The sequence below is a fragment of the Gymnoscopelus braueri genome, assembly GCF_963280865.1.
Source record: "Gymnoscopelus braueri genome assembly, chromosome: 11".
NCBI lineage: Eukaryota > Metazoa > Chordata > Actinopteri > Myctophiformes > Myctophidae > Gymnoscopelus > Gymnoscopelus braueri.
The window spans coordinates 36,437,112-36,453,218 of NC_137613.1; the positions used below are offsets into that span (position 1 = coordinate 36,437,112).

Consider the following 16,107-nt stretch of genomic DNA (forward strand, 5'->3'; position numbering starts at 1 on the left):
GGATTATGGCTCCAAATACTTTTTGTTGACTAGCAATGCTAGTCTAGACTAGCATTATATGTATGTAACCCATTCAAGCAGCAATGCAGTCAGTAGTAGAGACAGGCTGCTCTTAGGATTGTTTTGGTAAGGTTAAAGTTCTGAGCATAGAATTAGCCTCCTGGGTCATGTGACTGAAGTCAGCTAGGCGGTAATTGCGTGCTGAAGTCGAGGCATGTGAGTTTGTTTAGCAGGGGTGTCTCTCTCTCTCTGGCTCTGTGCAGGTCTCTCTCACTCTGACTGTCACACTATATCTCTCTTACTTTCTGCCATCACCTAACTGCCAGTGCCAATACCCACTCATTTCATTGGCATATCCCATAAACTTTTACAATCTTAAATGCATGTTGGAACACATACAGTATGTAGCCTATTTATTCATTTTAAAATTTGCACTAATCTCTTATCTGGCAACCTTGCAGCATAACAGATGCAGCATAACAGCATAACAGTCTGTCATTGTTAATGATGTTAGGTCAGGACTTAGTAACTACTGTTGGCTGCTTTTGTTTCCTTTTCCAAAACTACACAGTTTTGTGATTTGATCACTCAGGGTACTTCAATTAGCAGAGAACCCCGGTCATTTCTGTTTCCTACTAAAATGTTGATGTCCGTAAATAGTTTGTTTATAAATTTGAATAATCTGGATTTATTCTCAGTATACACAGTCGTTTAGCCATTCTGCTTTAAGGTCTGTGTCCTACTGTAAGAGGCATTAATAGCAATTCGATGTGTTTGTTATGGCAGTTGACCCCTCTCATATAAGTCATATGGCTGCTACTTTGTACCATGGCTGATCTATGACGAATGTCTGCCTCTGTCTGTTGAAATACGTCTATTGTATGGTAAGCCAGTAGCGCTGTGCTGACTGTTCTGTTTCACAGTCCTAAAGTTGTTCCTACAGCTGCAGTGATTTGAGAGGGAACGTAGATTGCCTCCAGGATTCTCAGCTGATCCACAGCTCTTGAATAATCTTCTGCCATCAAAGAATCTCTCACCACGGCCCAGATGAAGTGGAAAAACATAGCATAAACTCTGTAAAGTAATCCACTGATCTGTTGCCATTTGTGGCCCCTGTCGACGCTGGGTTTCTGTTCCCTTTGGAGTCCCAAAATGAAACATTAAGTACTAGGGAGTGTGTATCGCATGTTTAACAGCAAGACCCAAGTCATGTTTCGCTTTGACCCACACTGTAACTTCACTTCAATCAACATGTAGCCTACATTTTATCCATTTAGTTTAAGTTCTTGTCGATACGTTTACAGTAAAAGAAGTGAGATGTCCTGTTGCATATTGAGGTGTCTCTTTAGGAACAAATCCAGGTGCTAGGCTGTCTGATGTAAATTGGCTATACATTTTTGTATGCCTGGCTGCATACAAGTATTAGTATTGGTCCTTCTCAATAAGCCATAACATAATAACTATTATAGAAAATTAACTAGACCTAGGCTGTTAGTGCCCTGGAGTTGTGCATGTTGATAGGTAAATCTCAGCAACTTACGTACCTTGCCCACAGTATGGATGAGAGCTCGATGCAATGTTATTTGTCTATTGATTTATTTATGCATTTCATTATGTATTGATTTGATTATTTCATGAAAGATTCATGCTTTGAATTATTGAGGTGTCTCCAGGTAATATGAAGTAAATTATGCAGTAGTTAATTTGCCCTGATTATTATGTTGCAAAGTTTGGAAGTTGTTGCAGCATTATAGGAGGCTCCATTCCCAGACAGAACTAATGAATGCAGCGGAAGGCTGAGGGAAGATTTGCTTCAGGCGAGAAAGTGCTAACATGGCCAACCCTGGTCTTATTCTTCTTATACAGCACAGATGACGGCATCAGGCCCTTGCACACCATGTGCAAGGGCCTGGGACATTCCGCTTCATAACTGGTAGTGAGTGATTTGGGAGGGTCAAGCCCTCCTTAAGCTGGTCAGAATGACCTTTGCTATTGTGTTGAATGGAACTCGGAAGTTCGTAGGAACTCTTTCACGCCTCAAAAATGCACAGCGATGAGTGCTCCTAGTGTGACTGATGATCTAAAGTTTGCATTGTGGTCTAACTTAATTTAAAACAGTTCGAGCACGGTGCCAAGTTTTTCACCTACCTTCAACATAAGCAAGCCAGGATGCATGAATTGATATTGCGATTTAAGAAATTGTCTTTTACCGGCTCAATCAAGTCTTGAGACCTTAAAAAAAGTATAAATATATAGTATAAAGGGTGTCCAAATGTTTTTAAGTTAATATCCTGTAGACGTTATTACATTTATTTTCACTTATAAATGTACAGTTTGATCAGGGGTGACCAAACCTTAGCATACAGCTGTAGCTTCACAGGAAATGTTTGGTTTTCCACGAGCAACAAGAAAAGAAAGCCATCATTGAAGCATTATTGAGCATACCTACTTACAGCCGCCACTGCCATTCATATACAGTAATTAAAGATTACTCATAATTATTTAAGGGGATAAGGTTTTTAAAGTAGCATTGCTCAAAAGCCCATACGCATACGTCTTGGAGAAGAACCCACGTTCCCTATGAAAACAGGCCCATACATTATGCATATAAAATTATTTCCGTTTTCATGGCGTGTGTGCATGGCTGATTTATCGAGCAGTGCTACGTTAGTACGGCTAATAGGTTTAAGAGATGCCTTTGTTGTGTTATTTTCATAATTAATAAACTGTGGGGGAGGAGGAGGGTGCATAATGCTGAGTGGAAGCGTGCTGCACTATTCTGCAAGGCCTTGTGTATTAGTCTAACCGCATTCAGAACCACATGGAATGATCCCAAGCCTGGATAAAGAATGGGATGGGAGACAAATGCCGTAATGGTTAACCTAGATTGCAACACTGCCGAGTGTTTGCGGGAAAAGTGTATTAGCTTTGTCAATCACAATGACTGATTTTCAAGGCATAAAGGAGTTGGCCAACAGTTTACCTGGCAAGATGTGTTCTTGTGTTTCCTAGCTCGCTGACTCTTGTAGTGTTATCAGCATTGTGTATTGTCATTTTATCTGATATTCTATTTGAATAGTGTGACCTGTTAACTAGAGCTTTACTGTATTGATAGGCCAAACATTTTGCTTGTGCATAAGATTAAAATTCTGATTCTGATGAAGCTTGACCTCTAGAGGCTGCTAATGGGGCGTTCGAGTCATAAGGTTTTGTTTGTATTAATAATCATGCTATTATTTTAGGTGTAATACTACAGTACAGTGTACTAAGTTAACCCTAATGTGGTTTGTAAATTGCTCATCTATTCGCACTTCCCACTTTTGTCTTTGTTCTCCTTAGTATAGTAGTAATACACAGTGAATTACACGGAACAAAGAACACAACGTTCTGATTTGTGTTCATGTTCCTCATTCTGAAGATGTTTTTCTCTCCTACTTGCAGTCTAAACCTCATCCTTCGACCGAGTTTTGGCTGAGGAGAAACATTAGGCTGTGACGGTAAGCACTAAGAAGGAGAAGCACTATATGTACGTACGTATATTAATTATATTTTAGTCAGGAGACAACCTGACTTGATATTAGAAAGACAGACATATACACACACACACACACACACACACACACACACACACACACACACACACACACACACACACACACACACACACACACACAAGGACGGACAGGGGCAAATACATAGTATGGGCCACGCCTGCGGCCTGGTGGAGACAACAATCAACATCTCAAAATAAATAGCAATTTACAGCAAAAGTAAACTCACGGATCAGTCTAGAAAGTGAAGCAATCATTTGATATCCTTATATACTTTTCCTGCACCCTTTCTGGTAGAAAGCCCTGAAGGGAAACTTCTTCCTTCTGCTTGTGCATGGCAGTAGCATCCTCTGATCCTGGTACCTCAACCTTTTTATCAGGTTAACCACTTAAAGGGATATTTCACTTTCAAACATGTTTGGGGTCATTTTAACGCCTACTCTGGCTTTTGTGAGCACCCCGGACATTTTTTTAAGTTTCTCGATTCAGTATTTAGATATTTGATATTCATTTTATCAGACACGCCCCCTTCCTATACAAACCCATTGTAACTTTAAACTCTATTTTAACCATGATAGATTAATCGAAAACACCCGTCCTGGGTTCTGGTGACTCATACTGCCCTCCTAATACTTGAGGGGGCTGTGTTTTTTTTAATTACTTTTTCATATTCTTTTTATAATTCTTTTGGAAAATGAAAAAAATTAAATGCAATAAAACAATTACATAAAACTTATGAAAAAAGTAATCGGAAAAAACATGGCCCTCTCACGTGTTGAGGGCAGTATTTGAACTTTCAAACATTTTAAAGTGAAATATACCTTTAAACCCTAATTATTGTACAATGTTGTGAGTGGCGAAAATAGCTGACAAAGCTCACATCACGACACCTGTGCCTATAATGACATGCCAAAAATGGGGACGCCAGCCAGGTTGAAAGTGGTCAACACTTGGAGAGGTGCTTCCTTGGGAATTCCTCAGTATTTTCTACTTTGCTTATTTTTTTAATCTCCTCTCATGTCCCACCAGGTTTGGCCGGGTCGCGGTCATGCAGCACCCCAACTTCGAGACCTGCCACCCGCTCCTGACGGACGAGCAGCAAGACATGGGTTTCGACCCACTCCACAACTTAAACAAGAATCGCAGCCGTACGTTCAGCCCCTCTTGACCTCTTGCACACAACTGCAGAATCACTTTATTGGACAATATAGATGGACGTGAATTAGAATCGGGCATCAATGGATCAGTGTAATGGAACATTGTACAGAATTACAAAAAGTAGATATTGGTCCACATATACAGGGGTAATGAGGCCACACATTTAGTGCAGAACGATAGTGTGATACTATTAGACGGTAACATTACATACATTCAGCTCCGAACTAAGGTTAAGCGGCATCCTTTTAACAGTCAGACTGTCCCCAATTATAACCAGGGTGTACAGTATTACTTGCAGGGGGCCAAAGGGAGATGTCCATGCAAATTTGCAAATGTCACGGCCGGGCCGGCTATCTCCCTCTGACAGAAATACTGTTGTGAAACACTGTTCCATGTGTCTGGAGTCTTAATTCCTTTCACAAAATGCAGGCACTAAATTAATGAACAGCTTTACAAAATTTGGAGTCTTGACAAATAAGTATATTTTCTACACAGTATTGTTCTGGTTAAGTTGTATTCTCACCAAGGGGCTGGATGAGAATACAAGGATGAGATTTGATTGATTGAATACCGTACTTAAATCTGTTAGTAGTTTGAAACGGTACAGTAAAAAACGATGCCAAAAGGATAACACAAAATGCCCGGGGGATGGGTGCTTGTTTCCATTGTGGTCCTGGGTGCTGATTTCCTAGAATAAAATGTTATATCCGTGCATCATGTGTTACACAGTAGCTGTGGGTAACCGATGGCGCCCAAGGCTCCAGTTCTAGAAAGTGACCAGCATTAGGAGAAAACCACCAAAACCAACAACACGAGGCAGGATGTTCAAAGTCAATTGTTTTTATTACACTATATACCGTATACAATCTCTTGCATGAGAGGGTTACTTCCCTTTCCAATGGGGGCCCAGTTGGTTACTGCGTCTGAGCCCATGCCCTTTCTCCTCTGCACTTGCCAGAGGTCTGTGCATCTCTGCGTCCAGGAAGAAATGATCTTTCTCTCATTCCTTTGCCCTTAAATAGGGAGAGAGATCAAGGCCAGCACCAATACGAGACTGCATGGGAGTCGTCTGCTCATATCCTGCTAAAAACAATTACTCAACTGAGAGTTGATAATGCTGTGCAGCTCTTCTCACTGACTATACACTGGCATTCTATAAACTGCAACTCAAAATAGTAAAGAAAATCATGCATGCACACAGAATCTGTAAAATATCAAAAGGAATAATACACAGCCAGCTGCAAACAAAATTAGTCTGTCTGCATAACACATGGAGCTAATACTGGGTGTCTGTTTTTTTCATCCAGACAACTTGAAGGATAATACCGCACCAGGAACGGAAGAACCATTTTATACTTGCCCATTCGATTATATCTCTGTTCTAAGTCAATAATGTATTGCAATCTGCTATGGAAACAGAACTGTTCTTTGAAATGCAATCCCTCTTCCCTCTTTAGAAACACTTGCTCTTAGTCAGTATTAATAACGGAGTACAAACAAACAGACGGCCAATTACCATTGACAGCCTTTTTAAAGAGGCGCCATATTGGATGGGCGTAATATTATAAAAAATAATAATATCATTAAAATGCGTCGTCATATTTACACCTTCCTAAGCGCAAAACATAATAACATACAATCATTATTTATCTGTTTGTTGACAGTATGGTCAGCCACTTAAATAACCTTTTTGAGGTAGGAGTACATCACAAAAAGGTGATTGCTCAGGACCTCATACACACTTACCCAAAGCTGGGCCAGTTAACTTTCTCTTTGTTTCTTCTCAATACTGATACAGAATGTTGTTATACTGTTGTCACTATTTGCTCTTCCCGGGCACGAACAAACTTTCCTTATGCATGCATGCATGCATGCATGCGCCCCCTACAACATTGTATGTAGTACACCATTTCAGGTTAAACACGTTAACAATTCCACATTCGTAGAGTTCTAGATCGTAGAGTCTAGGAACAAACTTCCACAGCAGACGATGTACACTGTACAGGTATCTCCATTGTGCGCATCTCCCTGAGTGGACATGGAAAACAAGACATGGAGTGTAGTAACAGTGTGGACTCCCTATGCAATTTTTTGCAATTGATTCGATAGTTAGGACATGGGATGTCACTATATGTTTTAACAGCGATACAATATGCATCACGATACATGGTTGATGACGATACATTAACGGTCGATATTAATTTATAACGATACGGTACAATTCAATGATTTAAAATCGATACAGTAACTAGTATTTAACCAAAAGTTCTATCTGTTCGAAATATATAGCCTACATGGATGGTGCAGGATTTGTCTTTTAAGGGAAACATTAATTATTATGGATATAAATAAGTAAACAATGATTCACTGGCAAATATAGAGACATTTTATTTGAACATGTGGACAAACTCGCACCTTGACACTCACGCAGAGATTCCACACATTTATAGATAGATGAAGTGTTGCGAGTGCCTTTTTGAACCTCAGTGCACTGCCTTTGGAAAAGTGTCCCTGTGGGGTACAGGAACATAACGGTTATGAGCATGAGAGACATAAAGGGAGAAATAGTGCTGGATAACTCTAAGCCCTACTTATCGATCTGAAGGGTTGGATAATCAATCACAGTCTGGCTCTAGTCTGCCGTTAGGAAAATAATTTAATGTGGTGGCTCACGCTCACCACCCCCAGTGTAACCGGCAGTACAAATGTCATAAGTGTTGAGAGTATTGTTTACAGTCTTACATTGGCTGATGTACAATGCTTTCTTTAACCGCTGTAGTTGTCAAGATTTCAAGAGGGTTGTCACTCACTAGTACAAGCAATGGAATGTTGGTGTGGCATGCTCCGCACCGCAGACTGTGCTAACAATAAGGTTTAAGAAAAGACGAGTAAGGAAGGATAAAACCTTGGTTCGGTAGGTGTAAAGATAAGAATATGAAGGGGTACAGTATATACATACTGTAGCACAAGAATATACTGTAAGTGTTGTGATAGGGCCACTTGAACTATTGTGGTACTGAATGGCGTGGCACATGCTCTTAGGAAGTGTAATAATGACTGGCAGGAAAGAGGGAGTGCCAACGAGAACAGGGAGAACAGGCTGGGTGGCATGAGAGTGGAACAAAGACAGAAAGCGTAAAATAGAGAAGACTGTAAGCGCGAGTCATGAATGCATCTGATGATGGCTGCAGGCCTTGTGTGTGCGTGTTTTTGTGTGCATGTGTGCATTGTTGAGCTGATGAATATTCATGTCGCGTGTCCCAGCAGACTGATCCACTCTTGTAGCTAATGTTGACAGACAGCTCTCCAAGTAGTGTATGTTCACCTGCAGGCCAAATTAGACTTATTCACCAGCTACAGTAACAAACATGGAGCTTCCACGTTCTTTTGTGACTTTGCCTGTCTCTCTTTCTCTCTCTATCTATCTGTACCCCCCAGACTACAAGTCATGAACGAGAGACACCTAGAAATATCAATAGATCAATGATAGGTTATCCACTGATGGGAACAATGAGGCAGTTTTTTTATATCTCCGCCAGTCCGAGATCTTGTGATCGGTGTTGTCTGTATGACTGTCTGCAGCTAGTCTCGCAAAGTACTTGTCCTATCAGTGTCATATTTCATGTGCACACGATTGATTGATTTATTTTGATTTGATTTGATTTGGGTAAAAGATATACAAGTGAAATCACAATATAACTTAAACCCAGGATAACACATTAAAGCGTAATGAAACACTTGTTTCCAATGTGGTCCTGCAATATTGAAATTGATTGAATACTTGATTGAATAGTTTGCTAAAACTACAGTGGTACAGTTATACAATAATGCTAGAAAGGATAACACAAAAAGCTCTGGGGGCTTGTTTCCATTGTGGTCCTATGTATTCAATTAATCAAGACATATAAAGACATACAATACTACAAGAAACCATCAATACTAGAAGCAATACAAGTATATTTACAGTGGGGGGTAATTTCTGGTGGCAAGTTAGAAGACTTGTCTAGGTCCAGTTGAAAATTGCAAACGGGTGCTCTTTTATGGCGGTTTTGAAGGAGGTTGGGGAGGCTGTTGGTTGTACATTCCACATTTTGGTGCCATAATATAGTAGAATGAATTCATCCCCATGTTTGTGCCGAATCTGGGGGGAACGTAGATAGGTGGAGCTCTTCTGGTGTTGTGCCCGTGGGCGTTTTGCACTCTAGTGAAGTAGTTTGACAGGTACATGGACACTGGTCCCTTGAGTATCTTGAAATTCATCCAGGCCCATTGCAAGTTGCTGTACTCTGTCCTCTACCCTGAGCCATCCCACCCTAGCATAATGAGTTAGGTGAGTCTGAGGTGTGAGGTCTTGTAGTAGTCTGATTAGTTTGTTACTTTATTTGTTTATTTAGACAGGACAGAGCATATTAATGAACGTCACATGAACGTAAATACACCGGATTTAGCAAAGATGCTAATTTTCATCCGCAGTCCTCACACAAAACATAAAAACAGAAAAACAATAACATCAGAAAACAGACAAACGGTGAAGTACAATTACATTACATCACATAGCCTAAAAAACCTAAAAAATGATCACAAATGGTTGCAGCTTTGGTTTTCAAGCAACCATCTTTTCACATTGAATTTAAAAGATGGAAATGTAGCACAATCCCTTATATGTAGAGGAAGGCCATTCCATGCTACACAACCCTGTACTGAGAGGACATTTTGACCGAAGGTTGTTTGCCGGTGCGGCACTTCACAATCTCCTCGAGTGGTTGCTCTGGTACTGATTCCTCTTTCAGGCTTCCTTTTAATGAATTCCCTTAGGGGGGGCGGGCACAGACCATGTAAGGTCTTGTATATGACCCCAACCTGTTTGAACTTTTTGAAATTGTCGAAGCTAAAAAAATTGAGCCTCCTGAGTATGTTACAATGATGATAAGAGTGAGGCTTCCTGTTTTGAGAGGTCTGTAGTTTTGATTTTTAGTGCCTTTGAGGAGTTGGAGTACCATGAGGTGCATGCTATGTGTAGCATACAGTACTGCTACACATAGACAAAACTCTCTGAGAGATTTGGGGAGTGCATTCCACAGAGTTGGGAAAGCAAAAGCTCTGTCGCCCCAGGTACGGTAACTTGGTCTTGGGGACCTCAAGGAGGTTTCCGTCCCCAGACCTGAGGGAGCGGGTACTAGCCAGTCACAGCAGGCTATGAGATTAGCGTCCTGCCAGGTTATGGACCAGTCACTATACTATCGCAGGCATTCATAATGGGTGGTGTTGCTGCGTGAATATAAACATACTCTTCCTTAAATCAGTAGAGCAACTACACTTTCGTCATTTATGTTCATCATTCGACATCGACTTTGTTTTACAATCTGTCCTATTTGAAACGGATATAACAGATATTGCTTGTTACAGCACATAGGAACTCTTCCACATAGGAAGATTGTGTTGTGTGTGTGTGTGTGTGTACACACATTCATGCTTGTGTGTTTTACAGGTGGAGGCTCTCTTGATAGCAGCACTTACTCCCAGTCTGAGTCCACTTTCCTGTCCTATAGGTAAGAGCTTCATTATAATTTACTGGATAACATGAGAGGCAGAACTCATTCAAATCAGACTGAGATCACTCTTCTCCCCTCTCGTCCTTTCTCCTCTGTCCCCTCTCCTCCTCTTCTCCACTCTCTCTCCTCCTCTATTATCACTTTCCACCTCTCTTGATCTCTGGCAGGAAAGAATGGGATGACTTGTTCCTCCACAGTAATTACCTGGCCCATATCCGGCAGGCAGGCATCAATGGTCGACTAAGGAGCAGCCGCTTCCGCAGTGTGTGCTGGAAGGTACAGTAACTCACACAGATCAGGCGTCTTTATCAGGTTTGATTAGAAGGGCTTTGGGCTGTTTCTCCTTCTCATATGGTAGATTGACACACACACACACACACACACACACACACACACACACACACACACACACACACACACACACACACACACACACACACACACACACTTGTTTTGTCCACCACTGTAGCCACCTGTGGTTTGGAAAGTGATGTAACAGTCATCAAACCGTTTCGTGCTGCTGTATCATACTGTATAAGCAATAGGGCTGGCCCCAAATATCCCAGTATTTGGTTCACCAGGTTGCTGTTTAAACATAATGTCTTCAATATTCGGATGCTTTCATTGCACATTCACATCACGTGTGCATGTAGAGTGTATTCAACTCCCATGTTAGTGCAAGTTTGGGTTAGTGTTGTTTTCAGATGATGTGATTGACTGTAGAGACACAACTTAATGTATATCATTAAGTGCTGGCGTCTGCGGAGATAATATTCTCACTGCAAATAACCTTGATTTGATGTACTTTTATTATACTGAGTGACTTAGAGTGGAGATTCAGATGTTTGTTTGGAAAATGCTCAGAATATCCAACACTTGAAAAAGAAAATCTGTGTTCGGGATAGCCCTAATAATTAAGTGACCTCTGAAAGGGAAAGTGTCTGTGGTTTCTTTTTTTTTTTTGTCACTTAGAATTTTTATTCATTTTTTTACACACACATACATACAATACACTACATAAACACGAAAACAAAGAACGGAACAAAACAAAACAAAACAATAACCAACAGACTTCACATATAGCCCAAAAGAAAAGAAAAAACACACTACCAACAAAAGAAAAAACAAACACTAAAAGACAAACATTTTGAAACTGACAACTTTTCAGATATGCAACTTCTTATTACAATGGCATTTCACAAGTGATTTTCCTTTCTTTTCTTTTTTTTTTTGCATCAAATGTCTTTTCCCACACCCTCACGGTCCATTAGAGTTCTTGTAGTTTGTCCATTTTACCCATTTATTTTCCATTTGTGTTTCCTGGAGTCTCAGGCGATGTGTTATTTTTTCCATCACATATATCTCCTCCATCAGCTCTTCCCACTGTCCTTGTGTAGGAATGTCAACCTGTCCCCATTTCCTAGTGATGGCCTTTTTCCCTGCTGCCAATAAAATCTTAACCAAATACCTGTCCTCCATCGTTATATTTCCCGCCTCTAGGCTACCTAAATATAGAATCTTACTTTCCATAGGGATATCATAACCCAACATCTCCTGTATTTGTTTGTGTATCATTTTCCAGAAAACCTCAAGTTTATTACACTTCCAGAAAACATGTGAATGGTCTACGTTTACTTCCCCACACTCCCTCCAGCATTGAACCTGTTTATTTAACTGTTTACTTTTCATTTTTGGGGTTATAAAGAACCTGGTCAGATTTTTCCAGGAGAACTCCCTCCAGACCCTTGAATTGGTGGATGTTTGATGGACCCTCCACATATTTGTCCAGTCCCGTTCTGTAATTTCTATATTAAGTTCAGTTTCCCATTTTTCTTTTATATAATCAGTTGAATGTTTGTTAGTCATCAATTTTCTATACAATCCGGATATAATCCGTATCTCTTTTCCTTTGTATATATTTATCATAATTTGGATCACACCATTCACTTCTCCAGACGGGGTCCCCCGGATTTCCTTCAAGTAGTAATCCCTTAGTTGCAAGTATCTAAAGAATTCATGCTTATCCAAGTCATATTTGTCACTGAGTTCCTTAAAGCTCTCCAGCTGCCCATCTTTTATCAAGGTACACCATGCCGTCATGCCTTTGTCATACCACTGTTTGAATCCTCTGTCATATACCGCCGGTTTAAATGCTCCATCAAAAGCTAAGTGTCTGTGGTTTCTATCCAGTGCTGTGCTTGTGTTTTTCTACCAGCTGTACTTGGAAGTTCTCCCTGAGGACAAGAGTCAGTGGATCAATAAGACCAAGGAACTGCGGTCTCATTACGAGAAGATTAAAGAGACTGTGAGTGAGCCTGTTGCAGCACATTCTTAAAGCTAACTCCTCGCTTTCTGGTACACAATAAAATCCCAGTGTTAATTTATCTCCGAAGAAGAGATAAAAGGACCAAATGCTCCCTCGGGTGAGTCGGGTCCATTTGGTTCTATTTGTACACTCTTCTGAGTTAAATTGACACTAATGATTTTACTGGGTAACATGAATCTGTGGTTATGTATAGCACATTTCAACAAGGCAGTTCAAAGTGCTTTACATAAAACATTAATCATTAAGACATCACAACTGACCCATGGCAGAGCGTGATGGCTGTATATTGTTTAGTGATTGCTCCGTGTGATTATATTTTATTTTCTTTGTTTTTTCCACCCCTCGCAGCACATCACAAACCCTCGCAAGGCTGCAGGTCAGCAGGATCTGGTGGTCAACAACCCACTCTCCCAAGATGAAGGGGTAAGTGTGTGTGTGCATTTGAGAGCGATGTCACTGTTTCTACCACGTTATGCTCCCGCCGTTTCCTGCTAGTTTCAAATGTTTATTAGACATTTCCTCCAACCTCCCCGTGTGTGTGTGTGTGTGTGTGTGTGTGTGTGTGTGTGTGTGTGTGTGTGTGTGTGTGTGTGTGTGTGTGTGTGTGTGTGTGTGTGTGTGTGTGTGTGTGTGTGTGTGTGTGTGTGTGTGTGTGTGTGTGTGTGTGTGTGTGTGTGTGTGTGAAAGCGGATGGGTGGATTTTCATGAATCCTGGTGGGAATGATTAACAAGCTGCCCTGATGAGATTAATAAAATGTGGGTCTCTATGTTCAAGATCACAAGAAATGATAATACATCAAACTTATAGAGTGCTTTTCTTGTTACTGCAAGATGCTTTACATAAACGGAACAAATAAATAATAATGTTTATTACAGCAAAAGAAGTAACGGCCACAAAAGAAGACTAAAAACCTGAAAAAATAAACCATAATAGAACAGTAAAACAAAGGAAATGGGTAATAATAGAACAGTAAAACAAAGGAAATAGGATCAGCCGGGGAAGGCAAGACTGAAGAGGTGGGTTTTAAGGGCTGTTTTAAAAGAGGAGAGGGTGGGGGCTGCTCTGAGTCTGACATGGGTTGGCAGTGAGTTCCACAGAGAGGGGGAGGCCTCTGAAAAAGCCCTTCACCCCAGGTTCAGTGCTTAGTCCTGGGGAATTCTATCAAGGTCAAGTCAAGAATGGCAGAGTGGATTGAACCCCCCCCCCCCTTTCTCAGAGAAAGGAAAAAGGTCAAGGTCAAAATTAATGACTAATGTAATCGGTCATAGATCAGAAACAGAGAGACGTTGAACAATAGATGTTGGTCGAGGCAGGGTTTGTTTAATTTTGTGGCATGTTTAGTTTTTATGGTGTGTGTTTGCTTGTGAAAACAGTCTGCAGGTTTCTGCTCTGGTTCTTATTATGTCCCTCTATCTGTTTTTGGCTCCGTGTCCCTCTGTCTGGTTTTTGTCATGGCTCCATACCCCTCTGTCTGTCTCCTTTATCCAGAGTCTGTGGAACAAGTTCTTCCAGGACAAAGAGCTGAGGAGCATGATCAAACAGGATGTGATGCGAACGTGAGTCTCGACATCATCCATTGTTTCCCCCCCACTATTGATGAATGCAAATGTTATTCCCCTCATCCATCATTCCCTTTCGTCCTATCATCATATTGTGTATGTGTGTGCGTGTCTAGGTTCCCAGAGATGCGTTACTTCCAGGAGGAGGACGTGAGGACCAAGTTGACAGACATCCTGTTCTGTTACGCCAGAGAGAATGAACAGCTGCTGTATAAACAGGTATCATCATCGTCATAATCATCATCAGCCACCATAGCGGCTTCAGGCAACCCTCCTCTCTCCGTCCGTATTGCTTCCTCATTGTCTCCCTCTCTCGGTCATCCTTGCATTATCACCCCCTCTTATTCTCTCTGTCTATCACTCTCGGTTTCTCTCTTTTTCTCTCTGTCTGTCTGTCTGTGTGTCTCTCTCTCTCTTTCCCTCTTTCTCCTCCTCATCCTTCTCTCTCACACAAAGGCCAAAATGTCTTCCTCTTTAATGTCCTTACATTATGAAGTAATCATTCTTTGTGACTCATTTTCTGTGGATTTCCTTTTACCGTTTAACTCTTTTGTTATGTAAATTATTTACTTTTATGAATAATGTATTTACAAGGTAGTAATTTGTCTTTTCAGCAACCAGTAATTCAGTAACTAGTAAATCAATTTTCTTTAAAGGTGACATGCAAATTAAGAATACAATCTGAGAAGAAGAATGATTTGTCAAGCTGATTATTAATGGTTCTTCTAACAGGTGCCAGGACAAAATGGAAGGGTATCCAATAGGTCCAGTGACTTTAGTGCAAATGAGAAGTGACACTTGGCTGGCTAGTGGCTGAGGGGGTCTAAATGGAAGCTGTCATGGAGGATTATAGAGCTCGTACATCACTATTAAATACACACTGACCATGCTGGACCATATGTTTTGTATTTCTCACCTCCCCTCGCTTTGTTTTTAACCCCCCCCCCCCTCTCTCTCTCTCTCTCTCTCTCTCACTCTCTCTCATGCTCCTTTCTCACACTTTATCTATTTTTAATGTCTTCCTCTCTCTCATTCCCCTTATGTTTCTCATAATCTTCCTCTCTCTTGTTCTCATCCACCTCTCTACCTCTGTTCTCTCGCTTTGTTGTGCTCTCTGTCTCCCATCATCGTCATTTCTATTTCACATTTTCTCTCCCCTTTTCTCTCTCTTTCCCTCTCTTTCTGCCTCTCTCTCTCCATAGGGAATGCATGAGTTGCTGGCTCCCATAGTGTTTGTACTTCACTGTGACCACCAGGCCTTTCAGCACGCCAGCGAGACGGCCAACCCCAGGTCAGCCTTCCCACCCCACCACCAACTAACCAACCAACCAAATCCCTCATTTTGTGATAAGCTAAGATAAGCTTCATTCATCCTTGAGGGTAGAGTTGACTCTCTCATTAGCCAACGTAGATACTGCAGCAAGAGGAAAGTCAACAAACTCTTGAATAAATCCTCAATAAATGCAGCTTAAACAAATGCAAATAAAATCCCTAGAGATGCAGCACAGTGTGTATTTATACAATCATGATAAAGCACCTGTACATAATACGGAAAGAGTGTGTGACTGAGATGTGCAATTGTATAAATAATAAAAAATTATTCATCATAACAAATGTTTTGGAACAGAGCACAATCTTTGTATGCATTTTCTGTACATATACATTTATGGTCTCCATGCACTTTCTTCAGCCTCCTGCAAAAGCGTTAAAAAATAAGGCAATAAATCAGGAAATACAAATTAAGTCTCTTTTCTCTCTCTCTCTCTCTTTCTTTGACTTTCTTTTGTTCTCTCTGTATTTCTTTATTTCGCTCAATCTCTCTCTGTGTCAACATTCCTGTGGTAGATTTGATATGTATTTCTTTCTCTTTCATCCCACAGTGAGGAGATGAGATCTCTGTTGAATCCAGAGTTCCATGAACACGATGCTTAGTGAGTAAACTCTTTGAATGAACAGAACT

The 16,107-nt window shown here is 40.8% G+C and overlaps 1 protein-coding gene across 7 annotated transcripts in view; it reads left to right on the forward strand.

Annotated features, from left to right (window-relative positions):
* Positions 1 to 16,107, forward strand: part of tbc1d5 (TBC1 domain family, member 5) — a 30,012-nt gene that overhangs the window by 1,154 nt on the left and 12,751 nt on the right. For all 7 annotated transcript variants that reach the window (XM_080443070.1, XM_080443071.1, XM_080443073.1 and 4 more), the window contains exons 2-11: positions 3,442 to 3,497; positions 4,581 to 4,699; positions 10,198 to 10,258; positions 10,429 to 10,537; positions 12,477 to 12,566; positions 12,936 to 13,010; positions 14,077 to 14,144; positions 14,264 to 14,366; positions 15,350 to 15,438; positions 16,028 to 16,078. In XM_080443070.1, coding sequence (XP_080299196.1) covers positions 4,600 to 4,699; positions 10,198 to 10,258; positions 10,429 to 10,537; positions 12,477 to 12,566; positions 12,936 to 13,010; positions 14,077 to 14,144; positions 14,264 to 14,366; positions 15,350 to 15,438; positions 16,028 to 16,078 — 746 coding nt within the window. In that variant the 5' untranslated portion in view covers positions 3,442 to 3,497; positions 4,581 to 4,599. The remainder of the gene's footprint in view (positions 1 to 3,441; positions 3,498 to 4,580; positions 4,700 to 10,197; positions 10,259 to 10,428; positions 10,538 to 12,476; positions 12,567 to 12,935; positions 13,011 to 14,076; positions 14,145 to 14,263; positions 14,367 to 15,349; positions 15,439 to 16,027; positions 16,079 to 16,107) is intronic.